Consider the following 24,038-nt stretch of genomic DNA (forward strand, 5'->3'; position numbering starts at 1 on the left):
GGTGTCTGAGTGTCTATCGATCGTACAGCCCCGATGCTCGGTTCACTGCTGAAGTATCAGATCATCTTGCGCTTGCTGGTGAGTGGATCTTAACCCAGAGCTGAAACATGGAGATATAATGTTGATAAACTGTGAATAATTTACCCAGATTGTATCAGAAGTCTGTGGTGGGGCAAGGAATTGAGATGGGGTCTCGCCAGTTCATCATATTAAGCACAAAGTTATCATTTCTCTCACGGCAAATGAGTCGAATAACCGTCAAAGCGCAGTGGCTATGCAAATCGTGGAACCCTGATTGAGTAATAAAAACTATCATCCATCCGGAATTAAGGGGTTTGCATATTGTATGATTACTGAGAAATAAAATCAGAGCGATTATGCAAATCACTCCCTTCAGCCAATCAGACTGAAAGATGCGAGGGAAAAAAATACATATTTATGCATCAATAACTATACAGTATCCCTGAGCTCCAGTTATTATTATTTTTGTTATTTGACTGCAGAAGTACCCAGAGGCCTCGATCAATCCGATATAAAATGTAATTGTTTTCTTTCGGATTCTGCTAAGAATCTTGACTTCTGCAGTCATTACAGATCCGATGAACAATTGTGATCTGAGCTGATTTCCTGCCGGAACAAAAATGTAAATCAACACGTATTGAAAAAATATAGGGGGGAAAAAAAGACAGGTGTTGCCCATCAAGTTAAATATAAGTAAATGTGTTTTTGCGTATGGAGTGGGCGGGTTTTGACCAATTCTACCGACGTTAGACCGTGGGTACGCGATGCCCGTGAGCGCCGCCTCGCAGCCCCACAGCGGGGCGGTCTCCCTGCCCTCTCCCACTCCTCGGCAGCCGCCCCACGGCCACGACGGACGCGGACGGGGCCCCGGGGAGCCGCCCACGGCCGGGACGCCCCGGCGGGGGGACGGGGGCGGCCGCCCACGCCTGCGCGGAGCGGAGCCGCGGGCCCCTCCCGCCGCCCCGCCCCGCCACGTCCCGCTCGGGCGCCGGGTGCCGCCCCGGCCATGGCGTTCACCCTGTACTCGCTGCTGCAGGCCGCCCTCCTCCTCGTCAACGCCGTCGCCGTGCTGCATGAGGAGCGCTTCCTCCGACACGGTGAGCCGCCGCCGGCGCGGAGCGGGGCCGGGGGACCGGCACCGGCACCGGGGGAGGCCGCCGCCCCGCCGCACGCACGCCCCGGCCCGGCGGGGCCTCCTCAAGGGGGGGAGCCGCGGCCGGAGCCCGGCGGGCGGCACCGAGCGGCGGCCGCACGGCCCTCGGCCGGCCCGGGGTGCTGGTAGCGCTGCGGGGGGCCCTGCCGGGGCCTGGCGGCCCCCGGTGCTGCGGCCCCCGGTGCTGCGGCCCCCGCCGCCTTCCCCCGCCGCCGTTGGGTATCGGCGTGCGAGGAGCGGAGTTGAATTTTCTGCCGCTGTGGTTGACGTCGCTCCCGCCATTGCTTTGTCTCTCTTTTTCCATAATTTTCTTTTCTTTTTTTTTTTTTTTTTTTCTTCCCTGTGCATTTCTGCTATTTTGTCCCCATTTGTGCCGCACGTCAGGACGCCGTGACGGCGTGAGGTGGCTTCTATCATCTCCCCGTGCCTTTTTTTGACGTACCGCGCTTCTGCCGCACTGAAGAAAGATCCCCCAGTTTAGGCGTCCTTGTCCTTTAAAAGAAAACAAAACACAGAGTAAGCCACCGACGCAACGATCTGCAAAGCCCCAGAAAAAAATTACCTGTCGTCATCCAAGCTTTCCCAGCCTCCTGATCCAGACAGCCCTGGCTTCTCCAAGTCAGGCTGAGCTCGGGTTTTTGGCGGGAGCGCGGATAGCTACCCCTTTCTCCTGTTCCCCGGTAGGATTCGCTGCGAGGGACCTGCTCGGTTTTGGTCTGGGGTTTTTGTGTCGCTTTCCTGATGGGCAGCAGCTCGAGGAGAAGGGAGATGTGGGGAGCAACGGGATGGGTCAAGCCCCTTGTCGGCCCCAGGTGACTGGGGAGTAACTCCAAGCTCATCCGAGCGGGAAGCAGCGGCTCGGTGAGGGAGAGGACTCGCCTGCTGCCCCCAGCCCAGTGCCGGCAGAGCGAGGGTGACAAGGAAGGGAAAAAAATCACTCAAAAGTTGTCTCTGGAGAAAAGAAACTCGCGGGTTGCACAGCACGGTTTCGGATATTTAAAGCCGCTCCCTCCCCTGCTCCGCTCATCCCCAAACGGGTCAGGGCTGTGACCGGCAGGGATCAAAAATCCCTGGTCCCGTCACCGGGACCACACGCTCTGCCTGCCCGCGGCGGGCGGGGAAGGGCTTCTCCCCCGAAGGGCTTCGTAAACCTTCCTAAAAGTTCCTGAGTAATTTTTTTTTTTTCTTTTTTAATAGCAGTTACAAAAACCATCATCCCGATTGGGAATCTGCGCTGACCGCTTTCTGTCGCGCAGCTCATTTCTCAGTGCTGAAGCGTTGCTTCATACCCAACAAATATTTGCCGTTTTATCGTCTGGTAAAGGACCCTGAACAGATGTAGTTTGTTTGGTTTTATTCTGGTGGGTGTTTTTTTGAAGTCCAAATAAACTCATTTGTTTCTCTGGCATGCAGGGAATAGTAGTGTATTAAAAAGGCAAGGGTTTCCTTTACAGAAGCATTGATCTGTCGGTAGCGTTGCGTTCAGTGAAAGGTTTAACAGTTTTCAGGATATCGTTTTAAAATCTGATCTTGAAATAAAGCGAATCGGTAAACTTAACGACAATCAAGATTGATCGCTCGTTAATATTGCCGATAGCATTTGTTGCGTGGTTTGGGGTTTCTTTTCTAACACGCCTGGCTGTTTTTCTGTGACGCAGTTGGCTGGGGAAGTGACCAAGGGATTGGAGGATTTGGAGAGGAACCAGGAATTAAAGCACAGCTAACGAACCTTATTCGGTCTGTACGAACCGTTATGAGAGGTAAGGCGACGGCTTTTTGTTCAAACGTTATCGCCTGCAAAGTTTTGCTTCCGTGCTTTAATGAAATAATCTCAGCATTTTGACCCTCTTCTCTTGCCAAAGCGCTGCTGTTTCTGCTCGTCGTTTCCAGTCTGTCCTTCCTTCGGGTTCCGTCCTTCACGCGTGGGCTCTCTGCAGGAGGGCGCAGCTCCCCGCTAAGGTGCCCTGATTTTGATAAAGCGTAAAACATTCCCTGGCTCTGGCTTGTGGTGCCGCTGCTGCGTCCCGTCTTTCCTCGGAGCGGGGGGGAAGCTTGGTGATCAACCAGAGCGTGCAATTAGCTTCACCTTGGCTAAACGCGATTTTATGTGAAGTATCTGGTGAGGGAAATATAGTTCCTGTGATTCTTAAAGGTAAGCCAGGCTTACGTGCCTCAAAGGATGGGGAAAAAAATAGACTTTAATTTGGAAGTTACTCATAGTTTTCTTCACTATAAAGCACACCAAAAATTCCTTTTATAGGCGATGATCAGGAGGAAGTAACAGATCTTAACCTGTCTTACCCACCACAGGGTAAAAACTGATACGTTTCTTCTAAATCACAGCAAAGCCAAGGATAGAAACTGGCTTTGAGATCGTTTTGTTTCATTTGGAGAAACGATCGTTTGGGTAAAAGTTATAACATCATGGGACATATAAAAATATTTATGCTTTTGCTTCCTAATTTTATTATCCTCGGCTCTGATCCTGTCTCCTTCCACTAATCCTGTTTTTTGCATAACAAAATGCAGTGTGTTTTTAAACTTTTGATTGATGTTGCTCCTTAAAAGGTAGTCTCCCGAGGTAATGAGAAGTTCTGTCACTTTGTGATGTGCAGAAGAAAATTTTCACAATTGCTCTTCTTTTTTTTTTTTTTTTTTTTTTCCCCCTACAGTGCCATTAATAGCAGTGAACTCCGTTACAATCGTTCTCCTCCTGTTGTTTGGTTGAAGATACCTGTTGCAAAATCTTTCGGACATCCAAAGAAGCAGATTGCTAACCATCACTGCTCTGAGTTTTCTGGGATCCAGCACGGTTTAGCTGTCAATTTGACATTCGACTTAAAATAATAAAGACACTATTTCTATTTATCCTATTTCCTAATGTTCACTTGCAGTTTCATTAAACAAGATAATGGGATCAATGCAACAACGCTGCAAATATATTGGACTATGACAAGTTCTGTTGCTGCCTGTTCCTAGCGCTGACTGTTAAGAGTATGCGTCGTAACATATTGCAATGATTGTCGATAGGATGCGGTTTATAAATGTCTCGTTACTCAGGGATGAATTTCCTTCAGTACGCTTCCCAATTTATTTTTAAATCAAGAAAAACAACAGTGGTGTTGTGTGTTGTTTTTTTTTTCCTTTCCAATTACTACCACAATACTGTTAAAGAGAATATGAATTAGGCTCTACAAACAGGTTACAAATCATTGAAGTGCAGTTGCGATACTGAGGGAGACAAAAACTAGCTGGGTGAAGTCCTGATTCAACTCGCATTGGAAGTCGAGCGTTCCTGGTTTGATCGAAAACAGGATTTTTCTCTTGGTGTTTGGTAGTCTTTTAAAATCAATAATGTTTCATGCTGATGGTGAAGTAAGTTGAAAATAGGTGCAATTGCTATGCAAAAGATCTAAAAAAGCTGTACCTAAAGCTGGGCAACTGTGTTAATTTAGACTAGCAGGTGATATTCGTGATTAGCGTTTGTTACTGTTCTGTCAAGGATTATTATACTTTTCAAAATGTGTGTTAAACTTCTGCGTGGTGCTTACTGTGTTGGAAGCGGGGAACCATTTGTATTCTGAGCTTCTTGGGGAAATGTGGGAGGGGAATACCGTGCCCTCTTCAAATGCAATTCTTTCTTAAAAAACGGCGAATTTGCAGCCTCTTCTGTTACTGCTGCTGCTTCCCCCGCCCTCCATCTTCTGTTAAATTAACAGCTTACTGAAATTGAAACTATGGGTATGATCCCCCAGTTCTGTCGCAAAAAATATTGCTGGTTGCTGTGGTACAGATCTTGTCTCGATTAAGACTGCTGGAGAAGGCTGATTCTCGTGTACCTTTTTAGACAAGTTGCAGTCTTATGTCTGTTCCTCTGCTAAAGTGTTTCAGCTTATTCGTAAAGTGGGGAAGGCCAAGGGGAACCTGGCAGTTTCATTATGATAAAACAGCTTAGTTGATCATCTCTTCTTCCGACGTCTTGATGACTGAAGCGTACGCTGTTGTATACAAAGATAAATCTGTAAAATGTGTAAATGAATTTAATGGTCTTCAGTTGCAGTGTTTTGCAGAGTAGCGTATATCCAGGAGGAGAGTTTTATGTTGCTTCCTTTTTTTAGTGAAAATTTGTAAATAAATTCTGAATTTCTAAGTTAAGCACTCTCTTTCCTAACTCGCTCTCTATCTGTGTACGGTGGGAATATCTCAAAACGCAGCTTCATCCTGTTCCAGACACCAGAGTTACTGTTCTTCTATGAAATATTTTTTTCCCATCCCTCTGGCTCTTGTGAGCATCATCTCTCTGCTATGAAGTTGTATTTTGGCTTATGTAGCAAACCTAATGAGCCATGGTAACATTGGCCTGAGGCAGAAGAGGATCATGCTAGTCTTTAAATTCTAGAGTAGGCAGATCTGTTATAAAGAATTTCTTTATATTAATTTTCATGTAATTCAGAGGTGACGAGGGTAGCATCTGGATCAGTTATTTTCATATCTCTGTCTTTCATGGAAATCAGTATGTTGAGTAGATAAAACATGGAAAGTATGCAGGTCTCTGTATTTTTTGTAAAATTTTTGCAAAAAAGCAGTGGTAGATGGTTCCATTGCTGATGCATTGGATTGGAGTACTGAATGACTTGAAGCACAGCTTGAGTACCATTTCCTTTTCGTATTTATTGACTGTTAAAACACTCGATCTTACCAAAATAAAAGCCAGTACTAAAGATTACAAGCAGCAGCTTTAAAAGCAGGTAAAAAGTGATTTCCCCCATCTGCCTGTCCTTTCAGAAAGGCTGAAGTTTCAGTGCACGGCTTACAGCACACGGGCAGATCATTTCAAAATCAATTAGGCACATGCAGTGAAAAGGAGCAGCGGTTTGGTGCCGCAGGAATCCCGCATTTGAGGCAAAACTGGGATGTGTTTTACCTGGCAGATGCAAAACAGTGATCTGAAGCGGGGCGGTGGCTGAAGGTCGGGTCTCCCGGGTAATGAGCAAAAGGGTACACAGCAAACGGGCAGAGAAGGAAGGAGCGTAGAGAGAAACGGCAAGGGAGTAATCGCGCTGCCACCGTCTCCTCGTGCAGCTTTGAGCAGTTCTGAAACAGGTCTGCTGTGACAAAATCTAAACAAGGCGAAGCACCTCAAACCTGGCAGGGGCTCGGGATCTTCAATAACAGGGAACAAGCAAAAAAAAGTTTCTACCTGGCAGAGCTCCACGTGCAAAGTAGCCTGCGATCCAGTCGTCACTTCAAACCATGAAGAGCGTTGTCACTCACACCTGGCACAGAAAGGACAATCACCAGACCATTTTACAGATCAAGGTGAGGACTACGACTTTCCAGTGTAGAATAACTGGCTCATTTCTAGTGAGGATTTGTGAAGAGAAGATGCTTCCACAGGCTGCAGTGTGGTGGTACCAGTCGTGGCTGGCCGTGTGGTGAAAATGAAGCTTGTGGGACGCTTCTTAGAATCATAAAAACATTTAGGTTGGAAAAGACCTTTAAGATCATCGAGTCCAACCGTTAACCCAGCACTGCCAAGGCCACCATGTCCCTAAGCGCCACATCAGAGTCTTTAGTGCAAATACAGACAGGAATAAGGCATCAATTCTGTGTACCTGTACTGTTAAAGGTTTTGTCTGGAAGGGCAGGGGGACTGGCAAAGGGAAAAGCGGGAAGGTAATGAGTTTGTACACGAGCAAAGGAATCTGAAGTTCACTTTAATTATCTTTGACATCTCACCTTAGGTTGCAGTGTTAGGAATTTAGAATTGTACCATCTTATATGCCTTGGATTTTTTAATCTTTTGGGGGTAGAAAGATCTACCCGGCTTTTAAATACCTCCAGGGATGGGGACTCAACCCCTGCCCCGGGCAGCCTGGTCCGGTGCCTGACAGCCCTTTCGGTGAAGAAGTAGTTTTTCCTAATATCCAACCTAAGCCTCCCCTGGCACAACGTGAGAAGACGGCCCTCCTTCACAGACCGGCCCGCTCCCTCACAGACCGGCCGCCGGCGGAGAGAGGCCCCCGCGCTTCCCGCCCTTCCCGCTGAGGCGCCACCGCGGGCTGCCCGCCGCGCTGCCTGTCGGCGACTGTCGGCGGCCAGCCCCGGCGACAACGGCCTTCAGAGCTGACCGCTGCCGCCGTTCCGCGCCTGCCCGCGGCTGTGGCTGCCGTACCGGTAGCAGGGGGACACCGGCGCTGAGCTGGGCAGCCCCCGGGTCGGCGAGGGCCCCGCGGCGCGGCGCGGCGGCGGGCAGGGTGCCGGAGCGGCGGCGGGGCGGCTGGAGGTAGGTCAGTGTCGGGGCGGAGGGGCTGCCGCCAAGCTGCTCTCCCCTCTCGTCCGAGTGGGCTCGCCCGCCTTCTTCGAGCGCGAACGGGCGAGCGGAACCATCCCCGTTACGGGAAAGGGGAGCTGGCCGAGCTCGGAGACTCCCCCCCCCAGAGAATGGACCAGCCCACCTGCCCATTGTAAAGTGGCGGAAAGAGGCGGTACCATCTCCTGGGCGGGGAGGGTGGTTGTGCCCTCAACAGTATGGGGAGGAGAGGGGAAGGCATCCCTCCTGGAAGGCGTTGTGGGGCAGGGGGGCGGCCCCGGGGCTCCCCAGCGAGCAGGGAGACACTGACTGTCCCCGGCTCCTCCGGGGGCAACGGCAGCCCCACAGGGGAGGCGGTGTGGGCTCTCTGTGGGGCTGGGCGGGTGGCCCTGGAGCCTGGGCCCCCGCTCCCCTCAGCGCAGCCGGGCCTGGGCCGCTCTGCTGCCTTCTCCTGGGGCTCGCCAGGGGCTTCAGGGGCTCCAGCTTTCTTCCCGGCTTGTGCCCTTGTCTGAGGGAAAGGCCTGCCCTGCGCTGGCGGCACCACGCAGGCCCTGTGGTGGGGTCTGGGGGAGAGAAGGAACAGGAGCTGGGGGAGGCCAGCATGGCTGCTCATGGAGAGCAGCCCCTCCGCGGCCCCAGCGCATCTGTGCCATTACAGGCCTTCCCACAGGGGGACAGGGCCTCTTTCAGGTAGGTTGTGAGCACCTTGTTGCGTCCCTGTACGGCGTGTAGGCCCCTTAGGCTGCCAAAGACCAGGTAGGAGTGGAACTGGATGGTCCCTCATGTCCTGACCAGCCTGAATTACCATATGGCTTCATCCCGTTGCTGTAGCTGTAATGCCAGCACCAAGGTGAGGTTCCGCCAATGTGTTGGGCTGCAATTATGAAAACTGAGGTACTGAAGTTTTTTTGGGACTTTCTTGCTAGGCCATGAGCTTTATACTTAAAATCAGCTCTGCTGAAAACCGGCTCTGCAAATAACTTCCATACCACTTGAATAAATACACTGTGAACAGGAGAGCTAACAGAGATCTAGGGTAAAGAGGAATAAAAAAAAAAATCCCATTTCTGCTAACTTCGGATATTCTGTCTCCAGTATGTGCTACGCATGCAGGCACGGCGCAGTTGCTCTGCAGTCGTGTCTTTGGCTAGAGAATTTATATACTAGCACCTTCTTCGGCCCTCTTTTTAATCTCTCTCAGCACTCAAAATTCCCTGTGCTAGAGTTGAAGTACCTGAGGGAAGAGAGTTTTTTTTATCACGGAGATAATGCGGAGTCATGCAAATTCCCTTCTGTTCAGGCACTTTGTCTGCACTAAGTATTTTACTCAGAGAAGATGTCTTAGAAACCTGGTGCCCTCTTTCCCCATGCAATTGATGAAGCTCCCTTAGGAGTTCTGTTACCAGCTCTTTATCATAGACTTTTAACCTTGGCCTGAGTAGCAACAGACATGCTATAAAATAAGCATTATAATTTTTTTTTCTTACTGCAGGGAACGAGCAGGAGTAATGAAAGTGGAATCTCAGAGTTTTCTGCGTGTGTGTCTTGTATCTGAGACATCAAGTTCATGTGATCTTGGTCATTGATAAAACTGTCTGCAAAGATAAAACTGTCCTGATTGATAGAAAATTAGATTTATTAAGGCAGGTTCTAATCATGGTGTTGACTACTCTGCGTGTTTTTCAAAAGTACATACATGTTACATGTTTTGTCTGTAACCAGAAGGGCTCAACATAAAATCGTGATGACAGATCAGGTAGTTGTTATTGTCTAACAAACAGGAGAAAAGCTTCTGTATTGGACATTTGCTAAGAAATAACTCAGCAAACTTGCTTGTGGAGCAAAATACAGCACTTGCAGGAGACATAAGGAGAAGTACTAGTTTCTGAAGACAGCTTTTTACCCAGGTGACTTGGACATGACCTCACTGTTTTCTTCCCCTGTGCCTTTACCCTTTGAATTCTGGCTTCTGTTTTGGGCTGAGTCTCCTGTTGTGTGACACAGAAGCTTGCTGTAGAAAAACTCTCCCTTTGCAAGGAGAGGGAGTAACCCTTTGGGGTGCTGAGTATCCTTGAGCCCTGAGAGCTTCCAAGCTAAATCCACACTGGCACACAGGCAGTCGGCTACCGAATAACCTAAGAGTTAGGGCACCTGAATTGTGTTGTGGGCTGGATCACCAAAGATCTCGCTTACAAAAATAAAATTAACAATTTCCACTTTTGCAGAGCTTTTTGAGCTTTATAGTCGGAGCACTGTATCATCACTTAGTAGTATTGTATTTATTTTTACTTGAACAGCGCCATTGGTGTCGATGGGACTTGCCGAAATGTGCTTGCTGAGGCCTTGAACCAGCAATACCAGACCTAATGATCCTCTTCCCAACAGTCTTAGTTGTTTAGAGAATTTTTTGACGCGCACAAATAAAGGCACTTAAAAAACAAATAGCACCTGATTTCCATATATAGAGTCTTTGGGAAAATACCACCCCATCAATTATGTATTTTTTTAAACACTGCCTTTTATGTCTCTGTCTAAAGGGGCCCATTTAATACTGCGAGTAATGTTCTGAGTAATACCGGGCTTGGCACAAATGAGGCGCTTAACTGAGTTTCTTATTTTTATTATCCATTGTCTGCTAACCAGTTTTTTGTTGTTTCATTTATTTGCCATTTCCCAGGGGAAGGAAGGATGGCAGCTCGGCGTGCGCTGAAAGCTGTCTTGGTGGATCTCAGCGGCACACTTCACGTTGAAGACTCAGCTGTGCCAGGCGCGCAGGAAGCTCTTAAAAGGCAAGCTACCTTTTTCGATTTCCTCTGATAGGTTATGTCAGCCCTGTTTGCACAAAGACGCTTCTTTAAGTACACAGGCCTGAAGCTTCTGCCCTTTTTACGCTGTTGTGGATAAGCAAATGTGCAGCGAAATTCTGCTTTCGTTTACACCCCTACAAAGAGAAATCAGCAAAGGGACTAGGTATTGAAAAGTTGCCGTGTATCACCTGAGCCCCTGCAGCTTTTCTAAGTTGTTCTCTAGGTCTTTTCTAAGTCTTTTCTAGATAGGAAAAGACAATATTCAGAGCGTTTCTGGTAATTCATATGGCACTACAGCCTTAGGCAAAGTGGAAAGTACTTATTTAACCTGAATTACCCCATGTACACGAAAGTCACTTCAGGTGAGCTGTTCCTCGGTGCTCTGTTTAGCTCCAGGAACCTGATTGTTTGTCTGAGCCCTTAGGTCTATGGTGAGCTGAAGTGGAATAACAGAGAGAATAACTTGGCCTAGTGAGCAAGGCGTCCTTTGCAGAGTTCTCATTTCATTTGGTCTTTCAGCCAAGGCTTTGCTCTATTATTTTTAAAATTTCTTTCTGCTAGGTAAACAACCTCAGTCATTTTTTAGTTTGAGGAACATTTGATAATACAGCCTATCTTTTGTAGGAATTTCAACACGTTAATAAACAGGACAGTGACGTACCTCTTTCTCTTCTGATGAAAGGGTGCCTAAAGAAACTGAGGCATAGTAAAATGACATAATCTGGCCAAGTCAGTGGCAAAATACGATATGCAGCCCCAGGGGTCTTTGTACTGCGTTGTGAAACTGTTTTCCTGGAGAAGACATCTTGCAATGGATGAAGAAAAACACAAAGTGATATATGCTATCATGATGAGTGAGGGAGGACACCTTAAGATGCTGTGACAGTAAGAATCGGGAGAGAGGAATAGGGTTGAACTAAGGATGAGAAGCTTTTACTGGAGTTGGCTGCTTAGATTTTTATAAAGCTAGACTATTGCTCAGAGGAAAAGTTCACAGAGGGATTAGGAAACTCTGCATTTCTTTTCACAAATAATTCTGTGGAAATAATTATCTCCTAAAGATGTAAAATTGCTAGGAAGTAAAAACTGCTAAAGCATTGGGTACTCATTCATTACCCATTCATTCGCTGGACCTTGTCTGCGTGGTGTTTCATGCTGCAGGGAGAACTTGTGCCAGGTGAGAGTCAGCATTCTCAAAAATCCATATATATTTATATATAAAAGTGGTGACGTTGTTGAGAAGAGCTGAGTATCTGTCCTGTTTGCTGCTCACCTCCAAACCCCCAGGTAGCAGACTGGACAGAAGAAATGGCTTCTGTAGAATCAGAAGACAAACTGTTTTGTAAAGCCGCTGATTCTCCTTTGTCTTCTGCTTCTGCTTGATTTCTGCTGAGCATTGCTTAGGCAATGGAGGGGGTTAGAGAAGGGATGAGGTGCAGAAAGAGTCTGGTGCTGTTGGTCAGCTTCAGCCTGCTGTCACAGGTGTGTAGAGCGGCTGTCATTTCACTGCCAAGAGCAGCCAGGTCTTTTTGCTTAGGGTTTGAAAAAAAAAAATTCTCATGCTCTTTTCTGCTAATCCATTGTCCTTCCTAAAGAGGCACTGAAATGACTGGAATGCAGCTTGCTTAGGGAACAAATGGATAGATTCCATTTTCAGGGTTACTTCTCAGTATTGAGGTCCATAGGAAAAAAAAAAATTATTTTATTAGCAACCAGGGGACATTTTTACCAGTTCATACTTGTAAAGGGTCAGTGTATCTGACAAACAAGAGAAAGAGGTGGCAGGTGCAAGCAAGTCTCTAGCGTTGACCAACTTTATTTTGATGTTCTCCATGCAGTCGTGATGCCAATGTTCATTTCTATAGCAACAAACAGAAAGTGATGGTGGGGGAATAATTAAAGGGAACGCCGTTGAAATTGTCACTTAAAATTATTTGATTGTTTGGTAGCATGTACTGTCAGTGTAGGGCAATAATGTGGTTTTATGTGATATTGGTGTTCCTCAGTAAAGGGAGAAATGGCTGCAAAAGCTGGCATAAAATCGCCGCACAGGTAACATAGGCTCCTAGAGCATCCTGCATCTCTGAATGAGCCACAGCTGCTGTGAAATTCACCCGGCATGTGGACTTCAATATATTAATTTAGCAACAAGGCTCTTTTGTTTATTTATTTTGTTTATTTATTTTGTTTATTTATTTTGTTTATTTATTTTGTTTCAGGATGCTGTTGATCTAGGATGCAGGGCTGATTTATTTATTATCTGGTTTGAATTAAAAGGCTTTTCAAACTAGTTATTGTTGATCATAGATGTGTTTGCTACTACTATGAAGATGGAGTTTGGAACGACCATTTTCCTCCAGACTTTTCCTGGTAGAAGCAAAGCAGGGGAGACTTGGTCTTGTTCTGGTAGCTGTGATTCTTGCCATCTGTTTCACGTTGCCCTCTCAGTCCACAGAAGTTAACAACCTCATGGTTCTTGTGTGGCACCAGTACTCAGGGCTGTATACAGTGTTTTCATCCGCAGCCTTTAGGCAAAGGGTCCTTGTTCAGTCCGGAAGAGATGTAAACCGAAGGGTGCGGTGGCTAATTTGCCTTTGCTCTTCATCCGTCAGGCTGCGCAGCGCTCCGGTTACCATCCGATTTGTGACGAACACGACGAAGGAGTGCAAGAGAGACCTGCTGGAGAGGCTGACGAAACTGGGATTTGACATTGCAGAAAATGAGATCTTCACGTCTCTGACAGCAGCCAGAAATCTTCTGGAGCAAAAGCAAGTGCGGCCTCTCCTTCTGGTGGACGATAAGGCCCTGCCCGATTTCACAGGTGAGGTGGTCAGAAAACAGCGTGGGGGAAGTTACTGAACAACTAAGGAAACATAGCGCTCTCTGTTTTGTAGAATGACAATCATATATATATATATATACACACCACTAGCCATGATGAAGCCTGAAATGTGGAACTCTTCAGAGTCATAAAGGTCCTTTCTTCTTTTTAAATTAACATTAAACAGTCGGAAGTCATAGCTTCCTGAGGAACAGGGGAGATGGCAGCCAAAGCCTTCAAATAGTCAGGAATTTGGGTAAAACTCGATACTTTTTATTAATTTCCAATGTAAAAAAAAAAAGTAATACTTCTCACTAGATCATTGGAGATTTATTGCACCTACCAGTGTATAGGCACACGCGGGAGGCTATTTCTCTCTTAACAGGTGATTATTAAATGTAAAATCTCCAGGTAGTTATTGTTACTTATCTTGTATTGAACATCTAGGTCTTACTCCATGTACTTTGATACCTTAATTGGTGACAGAAGGTTCATCGCCCTGACTTCTCTAGATTGTCATCTCTAAAGATCTGGTTAGAACTTGCTTTGCTTTCACATGTTCCCATGTCCGTTCCTCAACAATAAGGGGAACAGAAGATGATATATTCTAGCTTGGACATGTCTGCCAGGTGCCTGAAGCTAGGACAGTTAGTCCTTGACTTAACCACATTGTTGTTTCAAGAGTAGTGAAAATACCCACATTTTTCACATCCTCAGAGTTGAAAACTATATTGTATATTCAGACTTTCATTTAAAGTCAAGGCAGCAAAAAATGTGTATGGCTTACCACTGCTCCCTGCCCTTTGCCTTATGAACTGAAATCCTTATGGCTGTGTAATTTAAGTAGGTTCTAATCTTGCTAGGAGCTAGACATTTCCTGTTAAATTTTAGTGCCATAGTCTAGTCAGTAATCTTCAGAAAGATAAGTGTTCAGGAGAAAAGCCTCTGTGGGCTCTGAGAGCAATGAAAGCTGATAACCTGTTCCACCTAACATCGTATCCAGAGAAATACGCCCCCAGCAATATTCTGTATTTGCGTTCTCAGGAAGGCTTTCTTGGGTCAGAAACAGCAGAGGCAGCAGCTATTTCACCAAAGGTGGTTAAATCAGTTTAGTCTCCACGTATTTGGGATCTTTCCACCAGTTTTACAGTAGCTGATGCTGATTTTGTAAAAGATGGCAAAGACAGAGGTATCAGCGGAGTACATTGGTGGCATTTTCTGTATTGCTTGGATCTGGAACGGATTGTTTTGTTTCTTTTCGCTACAAGCAGGTTTGCTCGTATTCTCTCAATGCTGCTCTTGAAACATTTAAATACAACGGAGAATGTTTTAAATTCCCGTTAATGGCTGCTATTGAACTATTCTTGGCTAATCTCTCTATAAAGTTGGTCACAGATGGATGAACATAATCCATTCTTGGTTAAAGGACCCAGATGCTTTTGGATGGTGTCACAAATCCACATGGCATCTCTGAGCGCATTTTGCTGCCTGAGCTAACTGAAGGACATGCGGCAGGAGAACATCAGCCAGCAGGCTGCGATGCCACTCTCTGGAGACCCAGGAGCTCTAGTTATCCCAGTAAAGGTGTAGGGAATATGCTGTGTGAAGGCGGAACAAAACCCCCAGCAAGTGCAGAATGCAGCTGATACTTAACCTGTCCTAAATAAAACTCTCTGGTTCTCCTGTTTCTCCTGTAGATGCTACTCTGCTTCCATCGCTGGTTCTGTTCAGAGGTGGCAGTACCATGTAAAACCAGTTGTGCTCCTCTGGAGCAGTGTGCGACAAAGGAGGTGCAAGCTGTTCTCAAGGGGGGCTAATCCACATTAAAAAAAGACCTTCCAGAAGAGCCAAAACTCATTTAGTGTAACAACTTCTAGGTCGTGCTGCAATACCACCTACAGTAACCAGACTGATATGTAGAACAGCAGTCAGGCTTTTTACCCTAAGTGGAGTTTTCCGTGACTAGAGGGAACAGAAAAACTGGATGGAATTCACTAGTCTTCCTGCTTTATTGTCTTACAAAGCAGATGAATATATGTAGAAAGAGATTCTTAGATAACGAAAAGTCATTCAGTTAAAAAAGTGATTTGTGTGGTCTGCTGCATTTCAGTGGAGGCAGTGAGAGCATCACTGTTCAGCAGTCGCTGAACTATCCAGCTGCAGAGTTGTGCTCATCATGAAGGATGGCAGAGTCTGGATAGATCACCACCTTTTCCACAGATGCTTTCCTCATTTCTAAAAGACATAAAACTAGTCTATGTGATGTGTCAGAAAATGGTCATTTTTGCTGTAAAGTGATTAATTGCACTTGTTGACTGTGTACTGCTAAGCGTGAATAAGATTCTCTTCGCTCAGGGTCATGTTTTGGTTTTCCAGGGATAGCCACTGATGACCCCAACGCAGTGGTGGTAGGGCTGGCTCCTGAGCACTTTCACTATGAGATGATGAACAGAGCGTTTCGGTAAGTCAGCCCCTTCTGGTGGCTTTTTGAATGGTGGCTGTCTTGTGCTGGGCTCTGTACCTCCGCCTAGGCGAGGAAATCCTTCCTCTGGGGGAAGAAGAGGGTGGTAGCGATATCACCGTTACGTAGTGTGATTATGGTGTCTTCCTCCGTGCCTGAAAGAGAGCCACTAACCTTGGTGGATTTGGGACCTTAACCATGAACTTCAGGCAGTCCAGCCCTGCTTTTTGTAGCTTTCAGTCTGTAAATAAACTATAGAAGTACAGCCACGGTTGTCATTCAGGTGAAAAAGTTAGTAATGCTTCAAGAAGAAATACAGAAAAACAAGGATTTTGGGAAGTATTCGGGAGATGGCCCCTATGTTCAAACCTCAGGCTTCAGAGCTCAAATATTATAGGGAAGGAAATCCAGTATTTAGGGCAGATTATTCCTTACCTACCTAGTACAGGATTTCTAGCAATTTCTTCTGAAGCATCTTGCGTTCAGAGGTGGCCAGCACAATGTGCTGGGCTAGCTGAACTGTGGATCTGATCTGGTATGTCTTATTTCTAAATCTCTGTTTTGTGTGTTGATTAAGGGGTAAATCAGATAAAATTTATCTGTGACTGTACAGGAGCCAAGATGCAATAGTGTGTGCAGAGGTGGATAGCCACGCGTCCTTCTCTCTAGTTCTAGCTCAGCACAGCACTCTTGATTTTGACTTGAAAAAAACCTTTAGCTTCAACAACTCGAACATGAGCCTCTTGCTGGGTTTAGCCCCGGTGATGTGCATTTTGTCTGTTGTGAAACGTGCAGAGAAAGGTCGTCTGAACATCCCACCTCCCCTGCAGCCCAGCAGAGCCTGCTGTGCCTCCGTTTCGTTTCGCTGGGAGCTCTCGGAACCCGCTGTCCTTCAGCAGCGGTTTAGGCCAAGCCTATCAGCCTGGCCTTAGCAGGGGAGCAGCACCCACCTGCGCAGCCCATCCCAGCTGCGGGAGTGCTAACCCCCACAGGCAGCTGGTAGCCAGCTTTAGTGCTATCTCAGAGCTAAAGAGGGCATCTGGTAACACCCTGGGTCGCTCCCCGCTGTGCTACGACACATGCGGAGTCCTTTCCACATTTTGTTCACGGGATGATGGCTACCACACAGGGTGCTGGCCCATCTCATATAGACTGTGCTCTTGCCTAGAAAGGTTGGACCAGACGATCCTTGAGGTCCCTTCCATCCTGGTATTCTATGATTCTATGGTTATAATTCTATGATTTTCACCTTGGAATTTGAAAAAACTGATCTCAAGCACCTTAACCTGTGTTTATAAGCACGAAATCCCAAGAGGGAGTATCAATCACTGCTCACCAGTATCTTACGGAGGCTCCTCGGAGTAGGAAGCCAATGCCGTCCTTATCTGCATGCCAGTTCTGTGTCACGAGAACACGTATTGACCCAAACTGATCCTCTGGCAGCCTCATTAGTGCATGTTGCCAATAGCATTGATTTTAGAGTTTTACAGCGCGCTCATGAGTGGACTCTTAATTTCACAACTGCGTGAACTTAACCCATCATGTATTCCAGTGCTGACATAATTTTATTTATTGATATTTCTGTCATTAATATGTTAACCATTGAATAATAGTCATTAGCTGCCTTGGGCTGGAGACCTGGACACTTAAAACAAGAAACCGGTCATCGCAGTCAGAGTCCCTGAGGGCCCCGGGCTTCCCCAGGCCAGCACACGCAGGAAAGCCTGCGGAACTGTGGAGCCCTGTGGAGGCGGGCGAGGTTATCCCAGCTTGGATTTGGGCTTTTTGCGTTAAATGCGGAATTGGAGGCTTGCTCTGGTGACGGAAGGAAGGTGCTGAAGGCCAAATGCAGTCCCCTGCAGCAGGCAGTGGGTGCGGCATGGCCGTGCTGCCCAAGAGGGATGTGCGTTCAAGGGGGTAGCACGGAGTCCATGCTGCCTGAGCATCCTATATCCAGGGCTGTCTGGGTGGTGTGGCTGAGTATCGAGCAAGGCTGAGTCCTTCAGCTCACCTTGCCTTGTGACAGACGCGTTCCCAGCCGCTTGGCTGACTGGACTGCCGGGAGGAAGATTTCATCCTCTGTGAATCTGTCCTGGATTTGCCCGGTGCTTTCCTGGTCCTGTGTTTCGGGCTGGGCAGAGGCCCTAGGATGGGCTCCGTTTGATCTTTAACATCTCACTGACTTGTTCTGGGTTTTTTCCCCAGTCCTCTATTGAGGGTAAACTGTTTTGCCGGTGTCAGTTTTGTTTGGTCTAATGGAAATATTAACTATTGGCCGCATTCTCCTCTTCTCGAGCCTTATGCCATGTCCTTTACTTTATTCCTTGTCCTTTACTGCTCAGATGATTAAGTCACTTGGGATTTGCATTGCTCGTAGCAAAACTTTAAGGTGAATCTGATTAAATGCAGATACCTACTGTGTCGATGCCTGTATCTGAGCTGGTGGCTTGGGCTCCTGAGGGAGAGAGGAGGTGCTTGTAAGGCATCATTCATTTTTCCCCTAGTAGTGCTTAAAATAGGACAGTTGAACTGTGCCCTAGAAGTGCTTTTTCCTCTCCACTGACTGTGAAGAGCCCAGGCTGACTAATTACCTGGTAGGCAACTACTCGGTTGATATCCAGCATTAGGTTGGGTAAATCTAGCCCGATCTGAGTCCCAAAACGAGATACACAGAGTACGGCCATTCTCTAGGCACCATTTGAAATGACTGAGACTAGATTTCTCTTTTTGTATACATGGGATTTTGACGCCACATTTAAAAGAATTCTCTCAGGTGAGATCTTTCATGCAAACTGCTGAATGTAAGTGGTTGCGGTGCTGCTGTCGAATTAAATTTTTCTGTATCCTAGAGGCATCCTCCTGTCGTGAACATACCTGCCTGCTCACAGATACACGTCAGCTCCTTTCTTGTCGAGCTTGCTTTGGAACGCGTTGATTCAATAGAAGTGTTTTGTGATAATTAAGTGAAATGAAATATTATCATTTACGTACTGCTCAGAGCACCCAGGCTGCTCTGCAAGCGTGTGGGAAGGAGCAGACGTCCTCCAAGGAGCACACAACTCACCTAAGCCAGCCTCTTTGAGCACAGCCGCAGCAGAGCTCCAGAAAGGCAGTGAAGGGGCAAAGCATGATTTTGTTTGTTTTCTTAAAAGCTTTTTTTTTTTTTTTTTTTTTGTAAATCAGGTGGGGTTAAGGGGAAAAGAAATCCTCCTTTCTGCCCTGAAGATAACAGCCGATGTTTCTCCTCTGTCTCCCAGCTTTGCTAGTTTCATTCCTACCTGTTGTGGTAAAGGCTGGAGTTGCTTGCAGTACCTGAAGAAGGTGCTGTGAAATCGAAGGGGAAGCGTTTGGCAGCCGTTACCTCAGCTTTTATCGATACTGTCTGGAGGGCTTTTGTTGCACTGACACGGAGGCTGGGGAGGGGGAGGACTGCAATCACATCGCTGTGCTTGGTAGTACCGGGAGGATTCCCCTGGCGCAGCAGCTACACAGCCTTCCCTTTGCTGCAGGACAGGTAGCTGCTGTGTCTGCTGTAAGGAAAATCTACCGGGCAGGTAACAGGAATGGAAGAATCAAAAATTCGGTCCAGATTCTGTGAAAGCAAGCCCTCTTAAACTCCTTTTTATTACCTTGCTGTCATGGGTCCGCTATCCAGGCACTGTGTGCGCTAACGAGATGCGCTCCCTGCCACAAGAGTTTTACAAGGCGAGCGCTAGAGAAGAGCCCTCAGGCAGACATGAAGTGAATCGACAGGGGTGGCAGGGTGGCGAGGCTGAGGAGGCGCTGACCGAGATCGGTGGAGCAACAGCAGTTTCTTAATTACTTCTTCCCTTACATTTTTCCACCCGCTCCAGACAATCCCGTGTTCTGTGCAGGTTTTTAACAGGTAGGTCAGCTGGCGGGCAGAGATGCTGTCTGGGACCCTGAGGAGGGTGCACGCTGGTGCGTCGGGGCTGAAATGGGCCCCTGGGAGGGTCTCGGCTGTGGGGCAGGGAGCAGTGCCCTGTCTCTCGGACCACCCTCGCTTCCTGAGGCTCCCGGGTGCTATGCCCAGCCAAGACCCTCCTGTAACGCCGCCATGCCGTGCGTGATGACCCTTATTCTGTGACCCTTTTATTGTACTCAGAAGTGTTAGGAACCTGCTGACTTGTTGCTTTGGACTATCTTCCACTTGGAATTTGTGGTTCCCAATAGCAAGGAGCTCAGACCCAGCTTTGTTTTGAAAAGGCTCTGTAATAGTGCTGTTAACTGGGGAGTTCGGTAGGACGTGAATGCACCTAATATCTTTGTGGCTTTTCATGTAACTTCTTATTGTAATTCCTCCAATGTTAAAATATAAATTAAGGTAAAACGATTCACCTTCTACCTGGCGGTACACATAGCTGTTCGGCTGTTCCAGGTGATACCAGCAGCCCCAAGAACTGCCGGGCTGCAGATTTCCTGGCAGCAGCATCCTGAAGGCGCTGCTGTGTTCTCAGTCCAGGCAAGGAGGTTAAGGCTGTGGCCATCAAACTGCTACCTACAGCCGCTACCTGTGGTTAATGATGTATTTTAAAATGGGGAAATCAGACAGGTTCTAATGTTAGGATGTTTGCCTTAGTGAAAAGTGAGTAATGGACATAATTGCATGACAGATATAGGCAGGATTTAAAAATAGTTAACCTGTTAAAAGTCTTAAGATAGTAAGTTCTTTATTTGGGGGGATTTGTTTTATTAGCTGTTTCTGGGGAAAAGAAAGGAAGGAACTTTATTTAACTCTCCAGATAAATGCATTATAATTTTGTGCTTCATGAAAGTCAGTGGGAGTTTTGTCATCAACTTAATATGAAAGCCAGTTCAGGCCTTCAGCTGTAAATATAATTTCTTTAATATAATTTTTGTACTTCTTCATTCATTCTTTAGGTTGATTTTGGATGGGGCTCCTCTTATAGCTATACATAAAGCCAGATATTTCAAGAAAAAAGATGGCTTGGCTCTGGGACCTGGACCTTTTGTAGCTGGGCTGGAATATGCGACGGACACCAAAGCGACAGTGGTGGGGAAGCCAGAGAAAACCTTCTTCCTAGAAGCCTTGCGGGGGACTGAGTGTGCCCCAGAGGAGGCCGTCATGATTGGTGATGTACGTGGGGACCAAATACCCGATCACCTGCCTGTTCACGTAGTGCTCATCACCCTTGCGTGTTGTGCCTCCCAAATGCCACGAACGGATTTTTCTGAAAGCTCTGGGATTAAACGAGGGGTGCAAAGTGAACCATTAAAACTTGCAGGATTTAACGTGTAGTCCATGGGGTTAGTTCTCTTTCTTCAGTCACTATTTGATCAGGCACGTAGTAAATCGTTCCTGTGACAGTTTGTCTAATGGGCAGCTAAAAGATTTGACTCCATGTAGCTGCTTTTAAGTGGCTGGTTAGTGATGTGCGAAGCGGAGAACGTCGTGAAAAACTTGTTAACAAGTGGTGTCTGTGAGCACTAACTGATCTCCTTTTCTGTCCCAGGACTGCAGGGATGATGTTGGTGGCGCCCAGAACGCGGGCATGCGTGGGATTTTGGTAAGGACCGGTAAGTATTCGACGGATCGGCCATTTTGGGCGAGAGCGGTGCCTTCAGTGACCTGGCCCGGGGCACTGGCAGCCCCCGTGCCCAAAGCGAAGGTAGGCTCTGAGCCCTGGACCCAGCCCTGGTGCTTTGTGGGGGCTCGCCATTCCTGCGGTTCGTTACACCACGGGGCTGCTGCGAGACCCCCAGTCCATCACCCCGTTCATTTTGGGGTGAATGCAGCAGATCAGTTTCCTCTGCTGCAGCGTGACAGCCTGTCAAGCAGTAGATTGCGATTAAGTCAGGATAGGCCGTTCTATTTAATGTTGCAACAACAGGGCTAGAGCACAGACCCCAAACTGACAGGAGGATGATACGAAGTGGGGGACAGCTGCACTTGTAGGTGTGAATTTTTTGCTCTAAAATCCTGAGCAGTAGTCAAAGAACAGAGAGAACTGTTACTGTGACATCTCACGTTGCCAAAATCAGTCCTAGCGATGTAACCTCTGATCATTCAGGAACTCTGGTGACATTCGCTAGTAATTACACTGGTAATTATAAAAGTAATTTTGCTTCAGACAAAAGTGGAAGCTTAAGGGACTGACAGGATTATCCATGTTATGGATGGTACCACGGGTGAGGTCTTTCTGAGGCGGCAGCTGCTCAGGCCACACAGTCCGTTATGTTGAAAATGAAAGCAAGTAATCCTGCTCTTCCTCATAAAACGCATAAGGGAAGATGATAACATTCTTATTTCAAGAACCTACAATGCAAATGTCTGAATAGTCAGTGAAAGAACAGTGCCGGTACAGTCGAGTGAAACCAGGGCATAAAGAACACTGGTTTTGAGCCAGAGCCACCCCTGGAAGAATCTTCCGTAAGGCTCAGTGTTTGTGTAGGGAAGACTTGTGGGATGTTTGTTGCAGGAGAACCTCAGATGGGCATTCCTCCTACTGTGTCTGGTTGTTACTGATCCGAGGGGGCTGTAATTTTCAGGGAGAAAAAGGATACCCAGAGGAGCTTGGTAAATGTATGTCTTTGTTGATCTGTTACAGGTAAATACCGACGGGCAGATGAAGACAAAATCAATCCAGCTCCTTACTTAACCTGTGGGAGTTTCCCAGAGGCAGTGGAACATATCCTAGAGCATCTGCTGTGAGAAAGGGAATAGTTAGTTTGAAGAGACATCTGTTTCACATCATTACCTTTACACTTGCTTCAAAAATTAAGGTCCCAGGATCAGTGCATGCATTGCATCAGAAACCTAGCTGTGAGCTCCTTCCGCTCGGGCTGCGAGGGGGCAGAGGATGGGTGTGGGCCCCGACCCAGGCACGGCAGAGCCCCTTCCCTGTGGTAGTTTCACGAGGCTGTGAAGGACCGCGGACACCCCGCAGGTGAGACAGAAAGGCTACAACCCACACAGCTGCCTTCCTGAGTGACGTAGGGAGCATGGCAGGGAGTTCGGTTTATTTTCAGTTTTCAAGAAATAACTGATGAAAAGCCCTGTCTGGAAAGTGTCCTGTTCTTCTGAATAAGCTGAAAAAAAACCACCCTGGAAATACTCAATAAACCTCAAAGACTAACAGAGCCTTAGTCAGCCTGTAGTGATTTCACTGAGTATGCCTCTGCTCTGCTCTAATTTAAAGGTAGAGATTAGGCACATTTAGAAGTGACTTTTAAATTAAAATATCATCATTGTTTAATAATAACTACTGTTGATATCTTTCCTCTCATTAGAACAGATCCTGGGTTTTGTTTTTCAAATTTTACATAAAAATTAAAACTGTCAGCATTTTACAGATGTTTTAATTAGATGCTGTTATTAAAAAGAATGGTACAGAAAGAAAAATCTGGTATTAAATGCCTGAGAGACTGTGAATTTTTGAAATTAGACTTCAGCAGGGTCCTATTAATGCTACAGTTGCAAAATTTCACTGTTGTTGGGTTTTTTTGTTTCTTTTTAATGTTATGGGAAAAATCCTTCACAAGCCATGGGGACAGATTCTGGTTTTTACACAGTTGGTTAGTAGAGCTGTAAAATGAAATTTAATTCTGTAGTACACAGTGCTTTTCCTGTGCGCTAAGTCCACCAATATGAACCAACTTTGTAATGATGGTAAATAGCTTTTCTGGTCCATTTGCAAACTGTAATAATCGAAGTCCTTTACAGTTGTTTTACGGTGCTCCTGAGTGTTAAATTATTAGATTGTAATTATACTTTACTGGAGTATTAACCTTATTGAAAATATAGTTTTGTGTTAATGAGCCATGCTTGTTCTTGTTAAGAAAAATCATCGTGATGAATGAATGGGGAGCTCTCCTTACACGAACGCTTGTCTGCGGTCTCACTTGGTGGGTGGTTACCTACGTTCAGATTTAATCTCTGTCTGAGACGGAACGTGTGGATGGAGGAGACTCTGCAGCAGAAATACAAGAAACAATAAACCCGCCAGGAACAAAGGCCGGCTTTAGATGCTGTTTTTGTGCCCCTGTAAATTGTCACCTACAGTTTTGAATAAATTCACACCCCTAGTGCTCGTGCCAACAGTTCTGAACCTGCGTTGGTTTCTGCCTGGAGTACGTAAGGAAGGTCTTTGGCCCGTAGTCAAAGTTGGGTTCAGGAGGCGAGAGATCTATAAGCCAAATCCTGTGAGGACACTGTCCATAAACGCTTCTGACAACGTGAGTGATGCCAGAACAAAAAAGAGACTGTCAGTGCTTCAGAGGTCCCGCAGCAGGCTGGAAAGCGTGCAAGACCGTGGTGCTTAGAAAAGCAGCTGCACACAAGCCCGTGCAAGAAGAACACTGGGAGAGCTGCAGAGAGGATAACCGTCTTGCCAAGCGAGAGGCGGGGTAAGAGGGGGGCAGCCGTGAGACCCGAGAGCCTGAAAACGTAACAGATGAGAATTTCTAATTAAAAGATTAAA

At 46.7% G+C, this 24,038-nt stretch overlaps 2 protein-coding genes across 3 annotated transcripts; both read left to right on the plus strand.

Annotated features, from left to right (window-relative positions):
• Positions 1-1,004: 1,004 nt before the first annotated feature.
• LOC309602248 (immediate early response 3-interacting protein 1-like) lies at positions 1,005-5,245 on the plus strand. The gene is made up of 3 exons (XM_082335649.1): positions 1,005-1,118; positions 2,833-2,934; positions 3,847-5,245. The coding sequence occupies exons 1-3, from the start codon at positions 1,028-1,030 to the stop codon at positions 3,900-3,902; spliced, it is 249 nt and encodes an 82-aa protein (XP_082191775.1). The 5' UTR covers positions 1,005-1,027; the 3' UTR covers positions 3,903-5,245.
• A 2,158-nt stretch (positions 5,246-7,403) lies between these two features.
• On the plus strand, positions 7,404-23,910 carry HDHD2 (haloacid dehalogenase like hydrolase domain containing 2). Of its 2 annotated transcripts, none has more exons than XM_082336608.1 (7): positions 7,404-7,460; positions 10,165-10,276; positions 12,907-13,115; positions 15,492-15,576; positions 20,479-20,695; positions 21,072-21,135; positions 22,167-23,910. In XM_082336608.1, exons 2-7 carry the CDS (start codon positions 10,176-10,178, stop codon positions 22,268-22,270), a joined length of 780 nt encoding a protein of 259 aa, XP_082192734.1. In that variant the 5' UTR covers positions 7,404-7,460; positions 10,165-10,175; the 3' UTR covers positions 22,271-23,910. The 2 variants fall into 2 exon arrangements, with proteins under 2 accessions (XP_082192734.1, XP_082192733.1); XM_082336607.1 differs by having other exon boundaries at positions 7,413-7,464.
• Positions 23,911-24,038: the final 128 nt, after the last annotated feature.

Source organism: Platalea leucorodia (genome assembly GCF_965183815.1).
Source record: "Platalea leucorodia genome assembly, chromosome: Z".
NCBI lineage: Eukaryota > Metazoa > Chordata > Aves > Pelecaniformes > Threskiornithidae > Platalea > Platalea leucorodia.